This window comes from Crinia signifera, chromosome 7, assembly GCF_055691185.1.
Source record: "Crinia signifera chromosome 7, ASM5569118v1, whole genome shotgun sequence".
Classification (NCBI taxonomy): Eukaryota; Metazoa; Chordata; class Amphibia; order Anura; family Myobatrachidae; genus Crinia; species Crinia signifera.
This window is the reverse complement of record NC_139223.1, coordinates 27,629,177-27,651,017: the sequence shown is the minus strand read 5'-3', so window position 1 is coordinate 27,651,017 and position 21,841 is coordinate 27,629,177. Positions and strand designations below refer to the sequence as shown.

At 48.7% G+C, this 21,841-nt stretch overlaps 1 protein-coding gene across 1 annotated transcript in view; it reads right to left on the bottom strand.

Annotated features, from left to right (window-relative positions):
- Positions 1 to 18,082: 18,082 nt before the first annotated feature.
- Positions 18,083 to 21,841, bottom strand: part of LOC146019407 (uncharacterized) — a 36,753-nt gene continuing 32,994 nt past the window's right edge. Inside the window, exon 4 of the mRNA XM_083151946.1 lies at positions 18,083 to 18,242. Coding sequence (XP_083008072.1) covers position 18,242 — 1 coding nt within the window. The 3' untranslated portion in view covers positions 18,083 to 18,241. The remainder of the gene's footprint in view (positions 18,243 to 21,841) is intronic.

Genomic DNA, 21,841 nt, shown 5'->3' with positions numbered 1-21,841 from the left:
TCTGGTCATGGAGGAGCCAGGGCAGTACCCACTGAGATCCCGAGGGGGACACCTTGTCTGGTCATTGAGGAGCCTGGGCAGTAACCGCTGAGACCCGAGGGTGGCACCTGGTCTGGTCATGGAGGAGCATGGGCAGTAACCGCTGAGATCCTGAGGTTGACACCTTGTCTGATCATGGAGGAACCTGGCAGTAACCACTGAGATCCTGAGGGTGACACCTTGTCTGGTCATGGAGGCACACTGGCAGTGACTGCTGAGATCCTGATGGGGACACCTTGTCTGGTCATGGAGGCTCTGTGAGCTAACAGGAGATGAATATTCAGATGATCTACAGGAAGCACATAGTATAATGGACAGTGGTCACATGATACTGCTATAATCAGCCTCGTTAGTCTTGATGTGACGATGCCTTGTCTTTAGCAAACGATTTATGAGATAACATTTTATAAACCACTATAGTTGTATAAATCACAGTCACAGACAGATAATTATGTGCCTGTTGCCTGGATTTATTCTAAGCAAGATTAGTAGTTTAAGCCTTCCGCTGAATGCAGTAATTATCTGACTGCGTGACAATAGCTGTGTTTGCAATGTTAGTAATTAGTCCCTATTCCAAAGTCATTAATAGCACACAGACAGTACACAAGTCTGGGCTGGTTATGAGACAAAAACGGAATCCCAGACGACGGAATCCCGACAGCTGAAATCCCGACAAGGGGTGCCATGAATCACCCCCCCCCCCCCTTGCGGGCCCGGTGCCTCTCACTGTTTTTTTTTTTTACCGGAATGTCGACATAGTCGACATGGGCACTGGTTAAAGTGCACCGCATCCCCTCGGGCACCTCCCACACTTAGGCCACACCCCAAAATGTTTAGAAGTGGGTAAAAGAAAACTCTAAAAACTGTAATCTCAGACGCAGCACACTTCTACAGCATGTGCTGTGCTGACAGCAGGCTCAGCATGACCTCTCACGCTGTCAGTGAGACACTCATGCTGAGCCTGCTGTCAGAACAGCACATGCTGTAGAAGTGTGTGCTACTGGTGATACCCGGGAGGGATGGAGGGGGAAGGGAGGGTTCGAACCAGGGCCCCTGCGGGGCCCCTTCAGCAAGCCTGGGCCCGGGTAATTAGTACCTGCTCCCCCCCTCTCGGCTCCCCTGGTCATGGAGGAGCATGGGCAGTAACCGCTGAGATCCCGAGAGTGACACTTCGTCTGGTCATGGAGGAGCATGGGCAGTAACCGCTGAAATCCTGTGGGTGACACCTTGTCTGGTCATGGAGAAGCCTGGGCAGTAACCGCTGATATCCTGAGGGGGACACCTTGTCTGGTCATTGAGGAGCATGGGCAGTAACCGCTGAGATCCCGAGAGTGACACTTCGTCTGGTCATGGAGGAGCATGGGCAGTAACCGCTGAAATCCTGTGGGTGACACCTTGTCTGGTCATGGAGAAGCCATTTGAACTTAACCATTTTCAAAGGTTACTGCCCTGGCTTCTCCATGACCAGACAAGGTGTCACCCACAGGATTTCAGCGGTTACTGCCCATGCTCCTCCATGACCAGACGAAGTGTCACTCTCGGGATCTCAGCGGTTACTGCCCATGCTCCTCAATGACCAGACAAGGTGTCCCCCTCAGGATATCAGCGGTTACTGCCCAGGCTTCTCCATGACCAGACAAGGTGTCACCCACAGGATTTCAGCGGTTACTGCCCATGCTCCTCCATGACCAGACGAAGTGTCACTCTCGGGATCTCAGCGGTTACTGCCCATGCTCCTCCATGACCAGGGGAGCCGAGAGGGGGGGAGCAGGTACTAATTACCCGGGCCCAGGCTTGCTGAAGGGGCCCCGCAGGGGCCCTGGTTCGAACCCTCCCTTCCCCCTCCATCCCTCCCGGATATCACCAGTAGCACACACTTCTACAGCATGTGCTGTTCTGACAGCAGGCTCAGCATGAGTGTCTCACTGACAGCGTGAGAGGTCATGCTGAGCCTGCTGTCAGCACAGCACATGCTGTAGAAGTGTGCTGCGTCTGAGATTACAGTTTTTAGAGTTTTCTTTTACCCACTTCTAAACATTTTGGGGTGTGGCCTAAGTGTGGGAGGTGCCCACACCACCCACACTTAGGCCACACCCCCAAATTTTAACCGGGGCCCGGCATTCCTCTCGGCTGCCCTGTCCATGACCAGACAAGGTGTCACCCTCAGGATCTCAGCGGTTACTGCCAGGTTCCTCCATGACCAGACAAGGTGTCACCCTCAGGATCTCAGCGGTTACTGCCCATGCTCCTCCATGACCAAACCAGGTGCCACCCTCAGGATCTCAGCGGTTACTGCCCAGGCGCCTCCATGACCAGGGCCGTCTTAACATTAGGAAGGGCCCCTGGGCAACCTAGTTCACTGGACCCCCCCCCCCCCCCCCAAATTAGTTTGCCCAGGAGCCCACAGTCACCTCCCCAACCCTCACCTCTCTGGCTCCGTGCCGCAGCCAGTCAGCTTCCGGCGGCCGGGGATCCGATCATCTTCGCTGGGGGATCCGGGCAGCGGGATCAGGGCAGCTGCGGTAGCTAGGAGCCTGCCCTGAAGTGGCAAAGCGCTATTAACTGGCGGGGCGGGAAGCGCTGTTGCATTTGAAAAGACTGGCCAGACGCTGATTGGCTGAATTCAGCCAATCAGCGTTCGGCCAGTCTTTTCAAATGCAGCAGCGCTTCCCGCCCCACCGGCAAATAGCGCTAATGGGAAAGATGGTGGCCGGGTGGCGGGGATCCGACCATCCTCGCTGGGGAAGGGGATCAGGGCGGCGGTGGCGGTAGCTAGGAGCCCGAAGCGGCGAAGCACTATTTGTCGGCGGGGGCGGGAAGCGCTGTTGTCATTTTAAATGCAGCAGCGCTTCTCGCCCCCCCTGCCGGCAAATAGCGCATCGCCGCTTCGGGCTCCTAGCTACCGCCACCGATGCCCTGATCCCCCTGCCGGATCACCCAGTGAGGGTGATCAGAACCCCGGCACACGGACCCCCGAAATTAAATTCACTGCTAGCTAGGAGGTGAAGCGCTATTTGCCGGCGGGGTGGGAAGCGCTGTTGCCTTTTCAAAGACTGGCCGGATGCTGATTTTCTGAATTCAGCCAATCAGCGTCCGGCCAGTCTATTCAAATGCAACAGCGCTTCCCGCCCCGCCGGCAAATAGAGCTTCGCCGAATCAGGCTTCTAGCTACCGCCACCGCCCTGACCCCCCTGCCCGGATCCCCCAGCGAGGGTGAGCGGATTCCCGGACCCCGGCCACCATCTTTCCCATTGGGCTGGGCCGGGGGCCCCTAGGTCCTAGGGCCCCCGGGCCACTGCCCATCGTGCCCAGAGGGAAAGACGGCACTGTCCATGACCAGACCAGGTGTCACCCTCAGGATCTCAGCGGTTACTGCCCATGCTCCTTCATTACCAGACCAGGTGTCACCCTCAGGATCTCAGTGGTTACTGCCCATGCTCCTCCATGACCAGACCAGGTGTCACCCTCAGGATCTCAGTGGTTACTGCCCATGCTCCGCCATGACCAGACCAGGTGTCACCCTCAGGATCTCAGTAACCCATGCTTCTCCAGGATGGTTTATTATGATGTTTTGTAAAATGCAAATAATGCAACAGTTGCTAATGGGTGTTTAACAAGCCTTGAAGAGAGATAAAGTGTCCAGAGGTAAAGTTACAACCAACCAGCTCCAAACTATCTTTTTTCTAACACATCCTGAAACATGGTAGTTAGGAGCTGATTGACTGGTACTTTGGGGTAGATTTGTTAAGCTAGGTGAAGTGATAGTGAAGTGTCTGGTCTTTATCACCGGGCAATTAACTCCTACCTGTCATTTTTCAAACCAAGCCTGTAACTTCACAGGTAGGAGCTGATTGGCCAGTGATAAAAACCAGACACTTTATCACTTCAGCGAGCTTAATAAATCTGCCCCTGTGTCTCCATCCACTTTATAACTCTCCAAGGCTTAGTAAATAGACCCCTAAATCGCTTATTTCTTTCGATCTATCTCTCCCCCATTTTCCTTTTGTGCCTCTGCTCTGCCTTCTTCTGCCACGTTCCCTTTCTCTCTGGATCCTCCCCAATATCAGTCCTTTCCTTATCTACTTTCTCATTCTTTCTGTAGAATGATCTGAGTCTGATATTGCAAATGAAAACGAAAGTTCAAAGCAGTCCCCTTTTCCTTCCCCTCTCCCCTCTCCCATCCTGTCTCATTTTCTCTCCCTCCCCCTCTTACATGTTTTTCTTACCCCGCTGACACCTCCTGGGTTCTGATGAGCACTCTTTGGTACATTGCATGACACTTATCTTTTCTCAGTCCCAGGCTGGCAGGGCCCGTTCCCCTCTGGATCTAGATTAACCACTCAACGAGCGAGCACCCCCCTTCATTCATATTGAAATGCTCACACGCCTGATGGACCACACCAAGGTTCCCTCCTCTGAGAGCACCAGGCTCACTGCACTTTTTGACACCTTCCTCATCATCTCCCTTTAGAAGTGGCTCTTCCTTCCCTTCTACCTGAAATCTAAATTGCAGTGTAAAAATAATGCAGCCAGTATTTACACTGCACAGAAACAAAAGAACTCACCCAAATCTAACTCTCTCTATACATGTCACATCTGCCCCACCTGCAGTTCACATGGTTTCATGGTTTTTCCCATTTTGAGAAAAATTTGTACTACACTCAGATCTGAATAAGGGTCATTGTCTGTTATTTGAGGCATATGATTATATTGATATATATTGTGACAAGGATCATATACACTGGATTCAAATGAAGGGCGGGATGTATTAATATACATCGACGCCCTTCGCCTGCCAGCCGCCGCATATGTACTAACATATGCGGCTAGCATCGGATTGCAGTGACAGAGACCCCCGCGATACCTGTGATGTGGTCTGCGGGGGTCTCCGTCACATCCCGGCGGCTGGCAGTGTCCCCCTGCGTCTCCTCCTCCCCCCTGCAGCCGGATGTCCTCCCGGCTGTGACACCTGCTCTGGGAGGAGGAGACAATGGAGGACGGGAGGGGGGGCGCGCGGGGAGCGGACGGCGATAGAAGCCCATAGGCTCTGGGTGGCGATACCCTGCCCAGCGGAGACGGGGCGGACGGCTAATGGTAAATAGGAAAATGCGGTAAAACCCCCGTTTTACCGCATTTTACCTTTAGTACATCCCTCCCGAAGTCTTTGGTCTTTATTATGTATAGCAGGTCACAGCATACCAGGTCAATTTTGCAGGCAAGTGGAGTTAAAGGCTGCAGTATACAGGAGGTAATCACAGTATAAACAGACTCTTCCAAATTCTCCAGTGGTCCCTACCATAGCCCACACCCCGGCCTATCACTTGGGCAGCTAATCCACCATCAGAAGAATTTACCCTCTGCCCTGGAAACACTTATATCAGGAGAGCACAGGTGCTGCTAATTACACAACCATGCTGATGGTACTGCTTCCAAAACCCGGCCTGGATCCTCCACATTACTCTCATGTGGAGAGATGCTGGCACAAGCATGTCAGCTTCATTATTGAAAACGCTGTGAGTGCCGCCAATTTCGAACTGTATATATATATATATATATATATATATATATATATATGAGTAAGCCCGATCAAAGATAAAGCATTGAATACTAGACTGTTACCTAAATAATACAATTCTTATTTTGGTTACAACTGAAGCCATAATACCATACCTCTCAGGCCAACCTCACACTCACGTCTGCACCGGGTAGTCTGCTCTGCGTACGATTGCAGCAAGTGGTATGTAAAAATATTCATATCCTCTTTGGTCAGAAGTGAGCCGACATCCTCATGTGCAAATGCAATTCCATGACCTCCGAGCTAGTCAGCTTCATTTTCTCAAGAGGTTGCGGTCGCTGAATTACACTTAAAAAGAGGAAACCGCAAGGTGCACAAAGGTTATGGAAAATACTATACTAATACTCGACACCATTAGTTCGACATGCAACAAGGTCGACATGCAGCAAGGTCGACAGGTCATTAGGTCGAAATAAGCATTAGGTCGACAGTCAAAAGGTCGACATGGGTTTTTTTCACTGTTTATTGAGCCGACATGCCGACAGGCGGTATTCATGCCCTACCATCCACTAGGGCGCGGTGGGAAAATAAAATAGTGTGCCGAGTGCAGCGAGCCCTGCGAGGGGACGCGGTGCTACGTTTCAGTGTCCATGTCGACTGTGTCAAAATTCAGGTAAAAAACTGTGAAAAACCCCATATCGACTTTTTGACTGTCGACCTTGCCCATGTCGACCTAATGCTTGTGTCGACCTAATGACATGTTGTCCTAGACCCATTTCGACCTGATGGTGCCGACCCAATGTTTGTCGACCATTCTGTTGTAGACCAAATGATCCATACCCATCCAACCATAGTCTGCGCAGTATAATGAGACATACAGTATGTATAATGTTTAATTCAAGTGCGCAGTCTGGAACCTGATTCCAAGAAGAGGTGGTGGGACTCTAAGCAGTGGGCCCACCGGCAGTGCCAGATTAAGGTATAAATGAGCCTGGAGCTGAACATTATCAAGAGCCTATTATATGCAATACTAGAGGTTGTGGCCAGCATCTAATAATGTGGGGGGCGGGACCAGTGTTCTGGTTGGGTGGTCTGCTCATGGGTGTGTCTCGATTTGTGTAAATACTTTCAACTTATTATTATATATGCCTGGAAAAGGCAGGGGGCTGGCATAGGAAAAATGCAAAGGGTTTAGTATAGGGTGGAAAATGGCAAAGAGGTTGGCATATGCAAGGGCCTGGCACAGAAAAGAGGGAAAATAGAAGCAGCAGATATACTTACCTTCCAGCGGCGGCTGCAGACTTTGGGCTGCAGTGCCGACCATGTATTGCCAGCACTGAGAGCATTGGACGATATATATGCACACTCGCTCCAGCCAAAGAGTGCAATGGCATATATATATACACACACACACACACACACACATACACATTTATACATTCATACACACAATATCTTCCCCGGCACTCCGGTGTCCCAAATCTGGGTTACCTCCTTAGGGGGGAGATTCTCTAAGCTAAAAATGCGGTAAAAACCCCGTTATCGGGTTTTTACCGCATTTTGGGACCTGTGACCTCCTCCCTGCACTGATCCCCTTCCGGGTGCAGGGAGGAGGAGAGCCCGGCGCAGCAGCAGCAGCGCCGGGTGTGGGAGGGAAGGGGGAGCTGCCGGGACCTGCTGGAACCCAGCGACTCTCACCGCAAAGGACAGCTCTTAACGCAAGAGCTGTCCTGTGCCATAATTATCGCATATGTTAGAACATATGCGATAATTATAATTGCGATGGGCGGCGAAGGGGGGTGGAGATTCTTAGAAAATCTCCCCCTAGGGGTGAGTCCATTCTATACGATCGCAGGAAACTAGGCGGCACACAAAAGGCTCCAAACTTATTAAGAAAAGTGCTGGTGCAGTTTAATGCATATATATATACACATAAAATGGAGTATATAGAAAGCGCTATAGTTATCCACCACCTAATAGGTTTTCACCCTTGGTGAAGATCGAATCAAAATTTACAGCTTATAATGATAAAAACAAAATGTTTTAATAAAATTCCATGATTCACATCAGATCTTTTCTTTTCTAAGTATTTAAGGTCTAAGTATCCGCTGTTCTGAAATTGATGTTGACATACTACCCTGAATTCAGTGTTGTACTTTACCAGTAAGTGATTTATGAAATACCACATCCCATTGTAGGTATGTAACAATAGATTCTTCAACTCCTCCTTCTACCTCATTTTTGTGCTCGCTTATTCCTCTGTTTTTGTATTAGATGGACATATTTGCATATGTCTTAATATATGTTTTAACAACATGTTCTGGATCATGGGATAGTGTGGATAAAGTCAGTTTTAAGGATCCATGTTTCATCATTTGTATGATACGTTTCTCAATTGGTATGTACAATGAAATATTGTTGTCTATGTCTATTTTGATGGATACAGTGAATTTCTGTATGATATACTATGATATCTTTATCACCTACAGTCTAAATATTATGACAAACATCGTAATGCCTTTTAAAAATTATGCTACATAAGTGCTGCTTACCTACATGCTCATTGCCAGGGATTCCATGCTCATTGCCAGGGGTTCCATGCTCACTGCCATGTGGGATTACATGCTCATTGCCAAGGGGGAATACATGCTCGAGGTAACTGGGAGACAGATGCCGCTGGGCAGAAGTGACAGCCATTCACAGCCGGGCAGAGAGCGTTGGGGCTGCACGGCTGTATTCAGAGCACTGAAGTTCCCGGCTATTTGAAATAATACCCCTTACACCTTTCACACCAGAAAATGCAGGGAATATGGTCCCAGGATCATGCAGGGACATTCCCGGGCTGGCCCCTTTTACACCAGCCTAGTCCCTGCATTTTCTGGTGGGAGGGGGAGACACCCCCCCCCCCCACCCCCACAACCAACCGGCTATATCTTCGGAACCAACTGACCCATTTACATGAGAGTGCGACGTTTTTTTTCCAAGGTAAAGAAAAAGAGATTGGGCGCTGGAATAAGCTGTTTCTGTGCAAAATGGAGCTGCTGCTTGAAAGAGGTGTATAGTAGACCTCTAGGGTAAAGAACGGTTGCACAAAAGGTATACAAAGCAGCCCTTAATTGTAATACAGTTCTTTTGTATCAAATTGAAAATAATACTAATAGTAATAAAAATGTTAGCATGGGATTGTCTGAAAAAGTATAACAATTTATTAAAATACCATAAAAACAATAATGGGGAATACTTAGAGCAGCTTCAGGTTGAGGGTAGAGTTTTTGGGCTGTAATTGTATCCTCAAATTTAGAATGGCTAAGTGTTCAAACAACAAGTTGTATAGGTCACACCACTGTTGATTCTGTAGGGGTTTTTTCCAACTTGGGTCCAATTGTCCTCACTAGGATGCGGTTGTTCACTGGTGGTAAAGGGCCGCTGGAGGAAGATCAAGGACCATGTGGGGCTTCCCAAACTTTCGGTGGTGGACAAACATTTGTACAAGGTGTTGAAATGTTCCAATGGTTCCAGCCAGATGGAGGATGAAATGAATGCCAATACTCCACTTGAAGTCTGCTCACACTGTCAGCTTTTTCAAGGTGATGAGGAGAGGAACATAGTAATACAGTATATACTGATTTCTGCTTGTGCAGATGATCAGCCCTCCATAGGCAAAAGCAGGGGGGGGGGGGGGGGGGGGGTTTCTGGTTGCCCGGAAACCCCCCCTCCTCTTGGCGAGTACCTTAAATTATGACAATAGCAATAAGGGACGGAGCAGAGCTGCTGCACATGCCCAGTGTACCAGCTTCTTCTACCACATTTACTGTATGTGTGGATCTGAGCCCTCAAACATCACAATGGACCAGAGAGCAGCTGCCAGGAGGAAGAGACAGGAGCCTTACCATGAAGTGGGAGATTGTGAGCTTAGAAATTGCATTACTGGTTCTATTATGTTTGTGTATTTATTTATTATATGCTTAACCTTTTTCTGATCAATTATCTTATTTACATTTTTTAAACAGTCTATTCTATAGACAACCTCGGTCCTCAGGGACCCCCAACGGTGCACGTTTTCCAGGTCACCTCACAGATACACAGGTGCACTAATTACTCACTGGCACATTTTAAAATGTCACAGGTGGAGCTAATTATTTCACCTGTGATTCTGTGTGGAGACCTGGAAAATGTGCACTGTTAGGGGTCCCTGAGGACCGAGATTGAGAACCACTGCTATAGACCATCTGTACTGTTACCAAGGTCGTAACTACCATAGGTGCAAGGGGGGCAGCTCCTATGGGGCCCAGAGCTGAAGGAGGCCCATCTTTGCTGTCTAAGTAATATATTTTACATATATTTCATACTTACCTACCCTCCAGGAATGGCCCGGAGGGTCCCGCAATTCGGGTCCCCCTCCCGCCCCCCCTCGGAAAGGTGGGCAAGTCTCCCGAATTATGCCACAGCCCCATGGTCCCCCCTTCCCTGTGGTATAAAACTCCGATTTTCGCAGGTCCGTGGGGAGGGGGCGTGGCTAAAATGACGCAAATTGCATAATTTTCCGTCATTTTAGCCCCCCCCCCCATCCGCGGACCCGTGAATGAATGTGGCTGTCTGTCATGGGGGTGGGGCTTGGTGATGTCAGTCCTGCTCCACCCCCAAAACTAAGCCACGTTCCGCCCCCCTTTCACTCTCCCGGAGAGGAGTATTAAAATAGGGGGCCCTTACAAACTTTTGCTATGGGTCCTATGAATATCTAGGTACGCCTCTGACTGTTACATATTAATAATGTATTCCATTCAGTATCCAGCGTATAAAAAGACCAAAACTCCCCCAGATTCCCAAACTTACTCCAATGCGCTGCAGAGTGGGAGATTTTGGATTACATTTGGAAACCCCCCTCTAAAAATCCTGTGTTTGCCACGGTAATTGAACCTCATTTTTCATTTTTACTCCCACTCATCCTACACTCCCAATGTACGTCATGTTTCAGGGGTGCTGGTGTTCCTCATTTATAACGTGGTTTGTGGTTTGTGGAAACGTTGTCATTTGTGCTGTGACAATGGAAATTTGTTGCACAATAAAATGATGTTTCAATGAAAAAGCCAAACGTTTCTTTCCACACAGATTACCCATCACTGCAAATGATAGAAATAAAACATCAAATGACAAACAGGTACTGTATATAAACATGGGGAGATAAAAACAAGTGTAACATGAACAGAAAGATTATTCTGATGTATGCAGAGATTTTTTCATTAAAAAACCTGTCAGATTATAAGAATACATAAAAATAGGCCCCGGTAAATGTATAATTAAACCTACCTATAAATAAATATAGGCCCTTATTCTGGTTCACTTGCAAAGGCAAATTCCTTCTCAAATGGACAAAACCATGTGCACTGCAGGGGGGGGGCAGATGTAACATGTGCAGAGAGAATTAGATTTGGGTGGGGTTTTACGTCAAAGTGAGATCTATATTGCAGTGTAAAAATAAAGCAGTCAATATTTTCCCTGCACAGAAACAAAATAACTCACCCAAATCTAATTCTCTCTGCACGTTACATCTGCCCCCCTGCAGTGCACATGGTTTTGTCCATTTGAGAAGGCATTTGCCTTTGCAAGTGAACCAGAATAAGGGCCATAGTATTTGAATTTGCCCACCCAACTGTGATGTCAGCCCCACCAGCAAGTGTATGTGTGGTTGGCAGTTAGCCCGTACTCATAGCCAGATGTGCTGATATATTTGCAAATATATCAGCCATCGGCTGTGCTACAAGGCCGAAGCAATATGTCTGTGAATGAAATTGTTCACAGACATATAGTTTGTATACCCCAAATGGCCTCCATATGGGCCTAGTGCAATGGTTTGCAATCACAGTCCTTAAGGTACACCGACAGTCCAGGTGTAATGATGTCCTTTCTTGTAAACGGGTGACTTTTAGTTTGATTTAATTATCTGTGCCCAAGAATGTTTATCAACAAGGGGCCAGATGTATTAAGTTTGATGAAGTGATAAAGTGGAAGGTGAAACGCACCAGCCAATCAGCTCCAACTATCATTTTTCAAACCCAGCCTGTAACTTAAGAGTTAGAAGCTGATTGGCTGCTGCGTTATCCCCAGCCGCTTTATCACTTCACCAGGCTTAATACATCTGCCGCTTAAACCTTTACTAAGAATTCTGTTTGGGAGAGTTTAAAAATCGCTCATAATCACCCCTAATCAGCGGCAACAATGTTTGGTGTATCCGGGTGAATGCTTGTGTGTGTGATTTGTGATTTTGATTGTTTGTGTGGTTTTGATGGGGCTTTGGTTGGGACTTATGCAAAACAATGGTTTTAGCTTGTCAACAAGTAAAAAAAAAAAAGTGGATTGATTTTGTGCATTGAGGTGCGATTTTGATGCTATTTTGGAGTGAATTTGTGGACATTTGAGTGTTAACCGGCCTTTTCCTTGTAGTGTGAGGGAAAACCCAGACGTGCCCAGGCGTTCAGGGGAAGTCATGTGACTTCAGCTCTGGACCTAATCCGACTGATTCTATCGCAGCCGGCGAGTAAGTCCTGGGCTACGCACAGACTGCACACAGTGGGGAATCATTTGAAGCCGAGTTAAGCACATTGCAGGATGTCACTCTGGCTGGCCAGGTCTGAGTTAGGCACAATATTTTGGGCGCTTTATAACTATCAGGAGATGTAAAATCACATTTGCCATGCGAATTTTCATGCAAATTGGTCCTTAGTAAATTTGTGATTAGCCAATTTTTTTCCTTAGTGTGCCCTGGGGACCAATGTTGGGGAACAATGCTCTAGTGTTCCCAGCTTTACGCCCTAGTCTTAGAGGCTGCTTCAGTCACACCCTGCTGCAAACACTTAAGCCGTAGTAATGTCTGTGACTTTGGGCCTTATTCTAGTTCACTCTTTCTGACAAAATCCTTCTTAGATGGACAAAACCATGTGCACTGCAGGTGGGGCAGATGTAACATGTGCAGAGAGAATTAGATTTGGGTGGGGTTTTACGTCAAAGTGAGACCTATATTGCAGTGTAAAAATAAAGCAGTCAATATTTTCCCTGCACAGAAACAAAATAACTCACCCAAATCTAATTCTCTCTGCACATGTTACATCTGCCCCCCTGCAGTGCACATGGTTTTGTCCATTTGAGAAGGCATTTGCCTTTGCAAGTGAACCAGAATAAGGGCCATAGTATTTGAATTTGCCCACCTAACTGTGATGTCAGCCCCACCAGCAAGTGTATGTGTGGTTGGCAGCTCGCCCGTACTCGTAGCCAGATGTGCTGATATATTTGCAAATATATCAGCCATCGGCTGTGCTACAAGGCCGAAGCAATATGTCTGTGAATGAAATTGTTCACAGACATATAGTTTGTATACCCAAAATGGCCTCCATATGGGCCTAGTGCAATGGTTTGCAATCACAGTCCTTAAGGTACACCGACAGTCCAGGTGTAATGATGTCCTTTCTTGTAAACGGGTGACTTTTAGTTTGATTTAATTATCTGTGCCCAAGAATGTTTATCAACAAGGGCCAGATGTATTAAGTTTGATGAAGTGATAAAGTGGAAGGTGAAACGCACCAGCCAATCAGCTCCAACTATCATTTTTCAAACCCAGCCTGTAACTTAAGAGTTAGAAGCTGATTGGCTGCTGCGTTATCCCCAGCCGCTTTATCACTTCACCAGGCTTAATACATCTGCCGCTTAAACCTTTACTAAGAATTCTGTTTGGGAGAGTTTAAAAATCGCTCATAATCAGCCCTAATCAGCGGCAACAATGTTTGGTGTATCCAGGTGAATGCTTGTGTGTGTGATTTGTGATTTTGATTGTTTGTGTGGTTTTGATGGGGCTTTGGTTGGGACTTATGCAAAACAATGGTTTTAGCTTGTCAACAAGTAAAAAAAAAAAAGTGGATTGATTTTGTGCATTGAGGTGCGATTTTGATGCTATTTTGGAGTGAATTTGTGGACATTTGAGTGTTAACCGGCCTTTTTCTTGTAGTGTGAGGGAAAACCCAGACGTGCCCAGGCGTTCAGGGGAAGTCATGTGACTTCAGCTCTGGACCTAATCCGGCAGCCGGCGAGTAAGTCCTGGGCTACGCACAGACTGCACACAGTGGGGAATCATTTGAAGCCGAGTTAAGCACATTGCAGGCTAACATGGGGCAGGATGTCACTCTGGCTGGCCAGGTCTGAGTTAGGCACAATATTTTGGGCGCTTTATAACTATCAGGAGATGTAAAATCACATTTGCCATGCGAATTTTCATGCAAATTGGTCCTTAGTAAATTTGTGATTAGCCAATTTTTTTTTGCAAAAACCTTTAGTAAGTTCCCCCTTAGTGTGCCCTGGGGACCAATGTTGGGGAACAATGCTCTAGTGTTCCCAGCTTTACGCCCTAGTCTTAGAGGCTGCTTCAGAGTCACACCCTGCTGCAAACACTTAAGCCGTAGTAATGTCTGTGACTTTGGGCCTTATTCTAGTTCAGCTCTTTCTGACAAAATCCTTCGTAGATGGACAAAACCATGTGCACTGCAGGTGGGGCAGATGTAACTTGTGCAGAGAGAATTAGATTTGGGTGGGGGTTTTACTTCAAAGTGAGATCTATATTGCAGTGTAAAAATAAAGCAGCCAGTATTTACCCTGCACAGAAACAAAATAACTCACCCAAATCTAATTCTCTCTGCACATTTTACATCTGCCCCACCTGCAGTGCACATGGTTTTGTCCATCTAAGAAGGATTTTGTCAGATAGAGTGAACTAGAATAAGGCCCTTTATGCCGTGGCAAATGCAGTATTACTAGAGGGGCATTTCTGAATGCAGCCCACATTCTCCTGCTCGGCAGAACTTTGGGGTAATTGCGGGAGTTTGGGAGAGTGGCAGAAGAACCCAGTAAAGGCCCTGGACATTGGTCTTTTTATGCACTGCGTACTGTGTGACTATAGCATTAATATTTAACACTATATATGGTCTAAAGTTTATGCTGTATCAAATATTTAAATATGTGGTTAGGAAAAGGTTAAACATACCAAAATAAATACATAAATACACAAACATAATAGAACCAGTACTTATGTTCTAAGCACATATTCTCCCACCTCATGGTAAGGCTCCTGTCTCTATTTCGAGGCAGCTGCTCTCTGGTCCAGTATGCGCGGTGTGTGTTATTAGTGCCTTACCAGCTGGAAAACATCTGCAACTTGTATGATCTTCGGCATTACGTCCTTCCTGGAATCAGCCGCTTAGTACTTACCCTCTCCCCGGCCCCCTAAAACTCTCTACCTGCAGCCTAACCATCCCCCCTACCAAACACAGCCTAACTCCCCCCGTAGTGCCTATCCCTAACCACTCACTTTAAGCGCTAAACCCCCCTCCCTGGCCTAAATGGGTACTTGTGTGGTTTCACGGCAGCAGTTACGTAGTCAGTGTAGCGCCCCTATCAGAATCAGCGTAGTGTTCCCGCGGCCAGTGTAGTCAGCATCCCTGTCAGTATCAGCGTAGTGTTCCCGCGGCCAGTGTAGTCAGCATCCCTGTCAGTATCAGCGTAGTGTTCCCGCGGCCAGTGTAGTCAGCATCCCTGTCAGTATCAGCGTAGTGTTCCCACGGCCAGTGTAGTCAGCATCCCTGTCAGTATCAGCGTAGTGTTCCCGCGGCCAGTGTAGTCAGCATCCCTGTCAGTATCAGCGTAGTGTAGTGTTCCCGTCTGTTCGCGGCGATCTGGAGCTTATGTAGTTAGCGTAGTCAGTCAGCGCTTATTACATTGTGTGGGAACCATTGACCATTTTAACCTGCCTGACATGACAGGTGTGAATGTGTTCCTGAAACACCCCCACTATCCAAGGCAGCCCGAAGCGTGGTGAGCGGATAAAGTGGAGCAGCCACAGAAAGCAACCAATCAGCTTCTATGTGTCATTCCAAGACATTGTGCTAGATACATGACAGAATCTGATTGGCTGCTTTGGGCTCCACTGTATCTCTTGCCAATCCGTGATACATCTCACCTATGGTGGCAATCTGACTTTGCAGAAAATCACACATTGTCTTATAGATTTAATGAAATATATTTATTTAAAAACCAGAACCCTATTATTGTATGAGAACGTCACAGCATCGCCTTGTAACAGTGTATATATTACACAGGCTGTTTGTACAAATTAAGCTTGGGGGAAAAAAAAAACCTCTATATAATATGACAATAATGGCACCAGATCTGTGCCCAGTGCCAATATAATATTGCCACATTACACCAGGGCTGTAGCTATCTAAGTGCATGTAAATTCTATATAATCATATACTTCCCATCAATCACCTGATACGCATCCCTGCACACATACATACACAGCCATACTCTTATATGTACAAGGCCGTCTTGCGTAGGTGGGGACAGTTATTGTTGCTGTCTGATATAGAAATTTGAGGTTGGTGCATTTTTATTGGTGGGTTATCCCATTGTATACCTGAGATGTCAGTAACAGGTAGGAATACAGTAGGGTGGACTTTATATCTATATCTGTAACAGGGCCGGATTAAGCCCTGTTTGTCCCTCTGTACCTTACTCTGTAGGAGCCCTGACAGGCTCAGCGCTGCATCTGATTAAAAACCCTCCCATGACGAGGCCACTGCTGCTGCTGTCCTCAATGGGCCTGAGAAGCATATGATGAGCTCTACCAAGCAGAGCTCAGCACAAGCCTCTCACCTCTTGTGCAAAGTCTCATGGGACTTAGTCAACTCCCAGTAATGCACTGCACACTTGTGCAGTGTGCCTTGGTTCACTTGAGACACGGCAGGAATGATGGACAGTAGACCTTCTCTGACTCATTATACTGACGGGTATGGATCACTGGGTCAACCACTGAAGGACGACAGGCCTTAGGTTGACACCTGAAATAGGTCAACATGGCTAAGGTTGACAGGGTTGGAATAGTGTCAAGCTAATGACCATATCCCATACCAGCTGTGTCTGCCTATTTATTATGAGCATGCATTGACAGCCCTTACACCCCATGATTCACACTCAGAGAATACATACTCATTCATATCAGCCCCTGTCTCCCTGGAGCTTACAATCTAATGCCTTATCACACGGTACATTTAGAACACTTAGGATTCAGGACCACTCGCTAAGCATCAGTCATTGCGCAGACTGGCTGCGGCAGTAGCAACACAGGCACCACGTTTCTCTGCGTACAAGATCGCAGCGGTCATCAGATACGCTCCCGGAAAACAGCCATGACGCGAAGACATCGGCCTAGCATACAGCTCTGAATTAGGCCCCTACTGGAGCCGGTTTATTGAGAAAGTAATTTTGGGTCTGTGCGAATAAGCAGGAACCCTGGGGAACATGGGAGCCAATCACGTAAGAGCAAGAACATTAACAGAGCAAGAACATAACCGGCCAAGCCAGCGCCCTGTAAATAAATAGTAATATATACAGACACGTATGGCTATGGCGTAAACAGACGTTTCCCTGTCCGTTATTCCAGCCACCGCTGACACGTGTCTGGGTTGTGAGCTGGGTGTAGGACGCGGCTCGGAGAACATTCCACGATTACTCCAGGAAACACATCAAAGGGTTCTCTGTGCCGCTTTATAAATAGCGTCTAGTAACGTGACCTGGTGGAGCTACGGAACTGTACCACCTGGTCTCCCAGCGATACTCCAAACCTAGCTCATGTCCCAGGTGTGGGGTTAATGTGAGGCCAGAGATGCATGATTCTGCCCCTCCCCCCGTGGGCCCGGGCACAGGATCTGGATCGGGAAGCGGTTGAAAAGTCTGCAGTGTCTAGGTAGACAGTCCATAAGTCAATGAGAAAAAGGCAACATGAATCGGTCGACACAGACAAAATGCTGACAGTCAATAGGTCGACATTGACAAAAGGTTGACACAGGTTAAATTGTTTTTCACAGTTTATTTTTTCATTTGGTCAACGTTTTCATACTTCGCCATCCCACGGACTACAACTGGGAACGGTAAAGTGAGCCTGAAGCGTGGCGAGCGAAACGGCGCTACACTGATTGGGGACAGGTGTCGACATTGAAACAAAACGTGAAAAACTCATGTCGACCTTTTTAAGTGTTGAACCGTTGCTTGTGTTGAAATTTTTTCATTGTCAACCTTTTGTCTGTGTCGACCTAGACACTGTATGTAGACCTAGGCATAATCCACACTACTGTAATGGGCTGTGTTATGTGGGTTTGTCTGAATGTTCCTGAGGGGGTACATATACTAAGATCGGCGTTCTATTTCACATGGGATGTTGCTATGGGCAAAAAATCAGAATCTACTTATTTATTTAGCACCTTCTGGAAGATAATAGATAGAATCTGATTGGTTGCCAATAGCAACGTCCTATCTTCAACAGAACTCCCATACCTATACCTTCAGTTCCCCTACCACCTGCCGAACACGTGAGAACCCCAATTACCGTGACGTCATGTGACCAAACCACTCATATAGACATACATGTAACATATATATACATACATGTAACATATATAATATCCTAAGCACAGATAATCTTTCACAATGGAGTAAGTGCACCATGAAGCCTTTAATCCACACTGTATATAAAGGTACAAGCGGGGTACGCTGCGATGGCGTCAGTGACTCGTGGGCTGTGATGCCGCTCAGGAAAGTGCCCGGAGACTGCTGGGACTTGCTCTGGATTCCTGGCACATGTCATGGGCGGATTCTGTACAAGATAAAGGAAGAACAAGAAAAATGTAAAAGCCAGACATTAGAATATCAAGGGAGGCTGGTGCGCCCGCTGTATCACTATATACACGGGGGCACTGGGCTGCCCGCTGTATCACACCTATATCACTATATACCCCGGGAGCACTGGTGCGCCCGCTGTATCACTACTATATCACTATATACCCGGGGGCACTGGTGCGCCCGCTATATCACACCTATATCACTATATACCCGGGGGCACTGGTGCGCCCGCTATATCACACCTATATCACTATATACCCGGGGGCACTGGTGCGCCCGCTGTATCACACATATATCACTATATACCCGGGGGCACTGGTGCGCCCGCTGTATCACACCTATATCACTATATACCCGGGGGCACTGGTGCGCCCGCTGTATCACACCTATATCACTATATACCCCGGGAGCACTGGGCTGCCCGCTGTATCACACCTATATCACTATATACCCGGGGGCACTGGGCTGCCCGCTGTATCACACCTATATCACTATATACCCCGGGAGCACTGGGCTGCCCGCTGTATCACACCTATATCACTATATACCCTGGGGCACTGGGCCGCCCGCTGTATCACACCTATATCACTATATACCCGGGGGCACTGGGCTGCCCGCTGTATCACACCTATATCACTATATACCCGGGGGCACTGGTGCGCCCGCTGTATCACACCTATATCACTATATACCCTGGGGCACTGGGCCGCCCGCTGTATCACACCTATATCACTATATACCCGGGGGCACTGGGCTGCCCGCTGTATCACACCTATATCCCTATATACCCGGGGGGCACTGGGCTGCCCGCTGTATCACACCTATATCACTATATACCCGGGGGCACTGGGCTGCCCGCTGTATCACACCTATATCACTATATACCCCGGGAGCACTGGGCTGCCCGCTGTATCACACCTATATCACTATATACCCGGGGGCACTGGGCCGCCCGCTGTATCACACCTATATCCCTATATACCCGGGGGCACTGGGCTGCCCGCTGTATCACACATATATCCCTATATACCCGGGGGCACTGGTACGCACGGCTGTATCACACCTATATCACTATATACCCCGGGGCACTGGGCTGCCCGATGTATCACACATATATCCCTATATACCCGGGGGCACTGGTGCGCACGGCTGTATCACACCTATATCACTATATACCCCGGGAGCACTGGGCTGCCCGCTGTATCACACCTATATCACTATATACCCGGGGGCACTGGTGCGCCCGCTGTATCACACCTATATCACTATATACCCGGGGGCACTGGTGCGCCCGCTGTATCACACCTATATCACTATATACCCGGGGGCACTGGGCTGCCCGCTGTATCACACCTATATCACTATATACCCCGGGAGCACTGGTGCGCACGGCTGTATCACACCTATATCACTATATACCCCGGGAGCACTGGGCTGCCCGCTGTATCACACCTATATCACTATATACCCGGGGGCACTGGTGCGCCCGCTGTATCACACCCTATATCACTATATACCCCGGGAGCACTGGGCTGCCCGCTGTATCACACCTATATCACTATATACCCCGGGAGCACTGGGCTGCCCGGCTTGGATCACACCTATATCACTATATACCCGGGGGCACTGGGCTGCCCGCTGTATCAACACCTATATAACTATATACCCGGGGGCACTGGGCTGCCCGCTGTATACCTATATCACTATATACCCCGGGAGCACTGGGCTGCCCGGCTGGATCACACCTATATCACTATATACCCGGGGGCACTGGGCTGCCCGCTGTATCACACCTATATCACTATATACCCGGGGCACTGGGCTGCCCGCTGTATCACACCTATATCACTATATACCCGGGGGCACTGGGCTGCCCGGCTGTATCACACCTATATCACTATATACCCGGGGGCACTGGTGCGCCCGCTGTATCACACCTATATCACTATATACCCGGGGGCACTGGTGCGCCCGCTGTATCACACCTATATCACTATATACCCGGGGGCACTGGGGCTGCCCGCTGTATCACACCTATATCACTATATACCCTGGGGCACTGGGCCGCCCGCTGTATCACACCTATATCACTATATGCCCGGGGGCACTGGGCTGCCCGCTGTATCACACCTATATCACTATATACCCGGGGGCACTGGTGCGCCCGCTGTATCACACCTATATCACTATATACCCTGGGGCACTGGGCCGCCCGCTGTATCACACCTATATCACTATATACCCGGGGGCACTGGGCTGCCCGCTGTATCACACCTATATCACTATATACCCGGGGGCACTGGGCGCCCGCTGTATCACACCTATATCACTATATACCCGGGGGCACTGGGCTGCCTAGCTGTATCACACCTATATCACTATATACCCCGGGAGCACTGGTGCGCCCGCTGTATCACACCTATATCACTATATACCCTGGGGCACTGGGCCGCCCGCTGTATCACACCTATATCACTATATACCCGGGGCACTGTGCTGCCCGGCTGTATCACACCTATATCACTATATACCCGGGGGGCATTGGGCTGCCCGCTGTATCACACCTATATCACTATATACCCGGGGGCACTGGGCTGCCCGCTGTATCACACCTATATCACTATATACCCGGGGGCACTGGTGCGCCCGCTGTATCACACCTATATCACTATATACCCGGGGCACTGTGCTGCCGGCCTGTAATCACACCTATATCACTATATACCCGGGGGCATTGGGCTGCCCGCTGTATCACACCTATATCACTATATACCCGGGGGCACTGGGCTGCCCGCTGTATCACAACTATATCACTATATACCCGGGGGCACTGGGCTGCCCGGCTGTATCACACCTATATCACTATATACCCGGGGGCACTGGGCTGCCCGCTGTATCACACCTATATCACTATATACCCGGGAGCACTGGGCTGTCCGCTGTATCACACCTATATCACTATATACCCCGGGGGCACTGGGCTGCCCGCTGTATCACACCTATATAACTATATACCCGGGGGCACTGGGCTGCCCCCTGTATCACACCTATATCACTATATACCCCGGGGGCACTGGGCTGCCCGCTGTATCACACCTATATCACTATATACCCCAGGAGCACTGGGCTGCCCGCTGTATCACACCTATATCACTATATACCCGGGGAGCACTGGCTGCCCGCTGTATCACACCTATATCACTCTATACCCGGGGGCACTGGTGCGCCCGCTGTATCACACACCTATATCACTATATACCCGGGGGCACTGGGCTGCCCGCTGTATCACACCTATATCACTATATACCCGGGAGCACTGGGCTGCCCGCTGTATCACACCTATATCACTCTATACCCGGGGGCACTGGTGCGCCCGCTGTATCACACCTATATCACTATATACCCCGGGAGCACTGGGCTGCCCGCTGTATCACACCTATATCACTATATACCCCGGGGGCACTGGGCTGCCCGCTGTATCACACCTATATCACTATCTACCCCAGGAGCACTGGGCCCAAAACACACCTGCGTTCCCTGAAAAGCGCCGCATCGATGCCCCCCCCCCGCCAA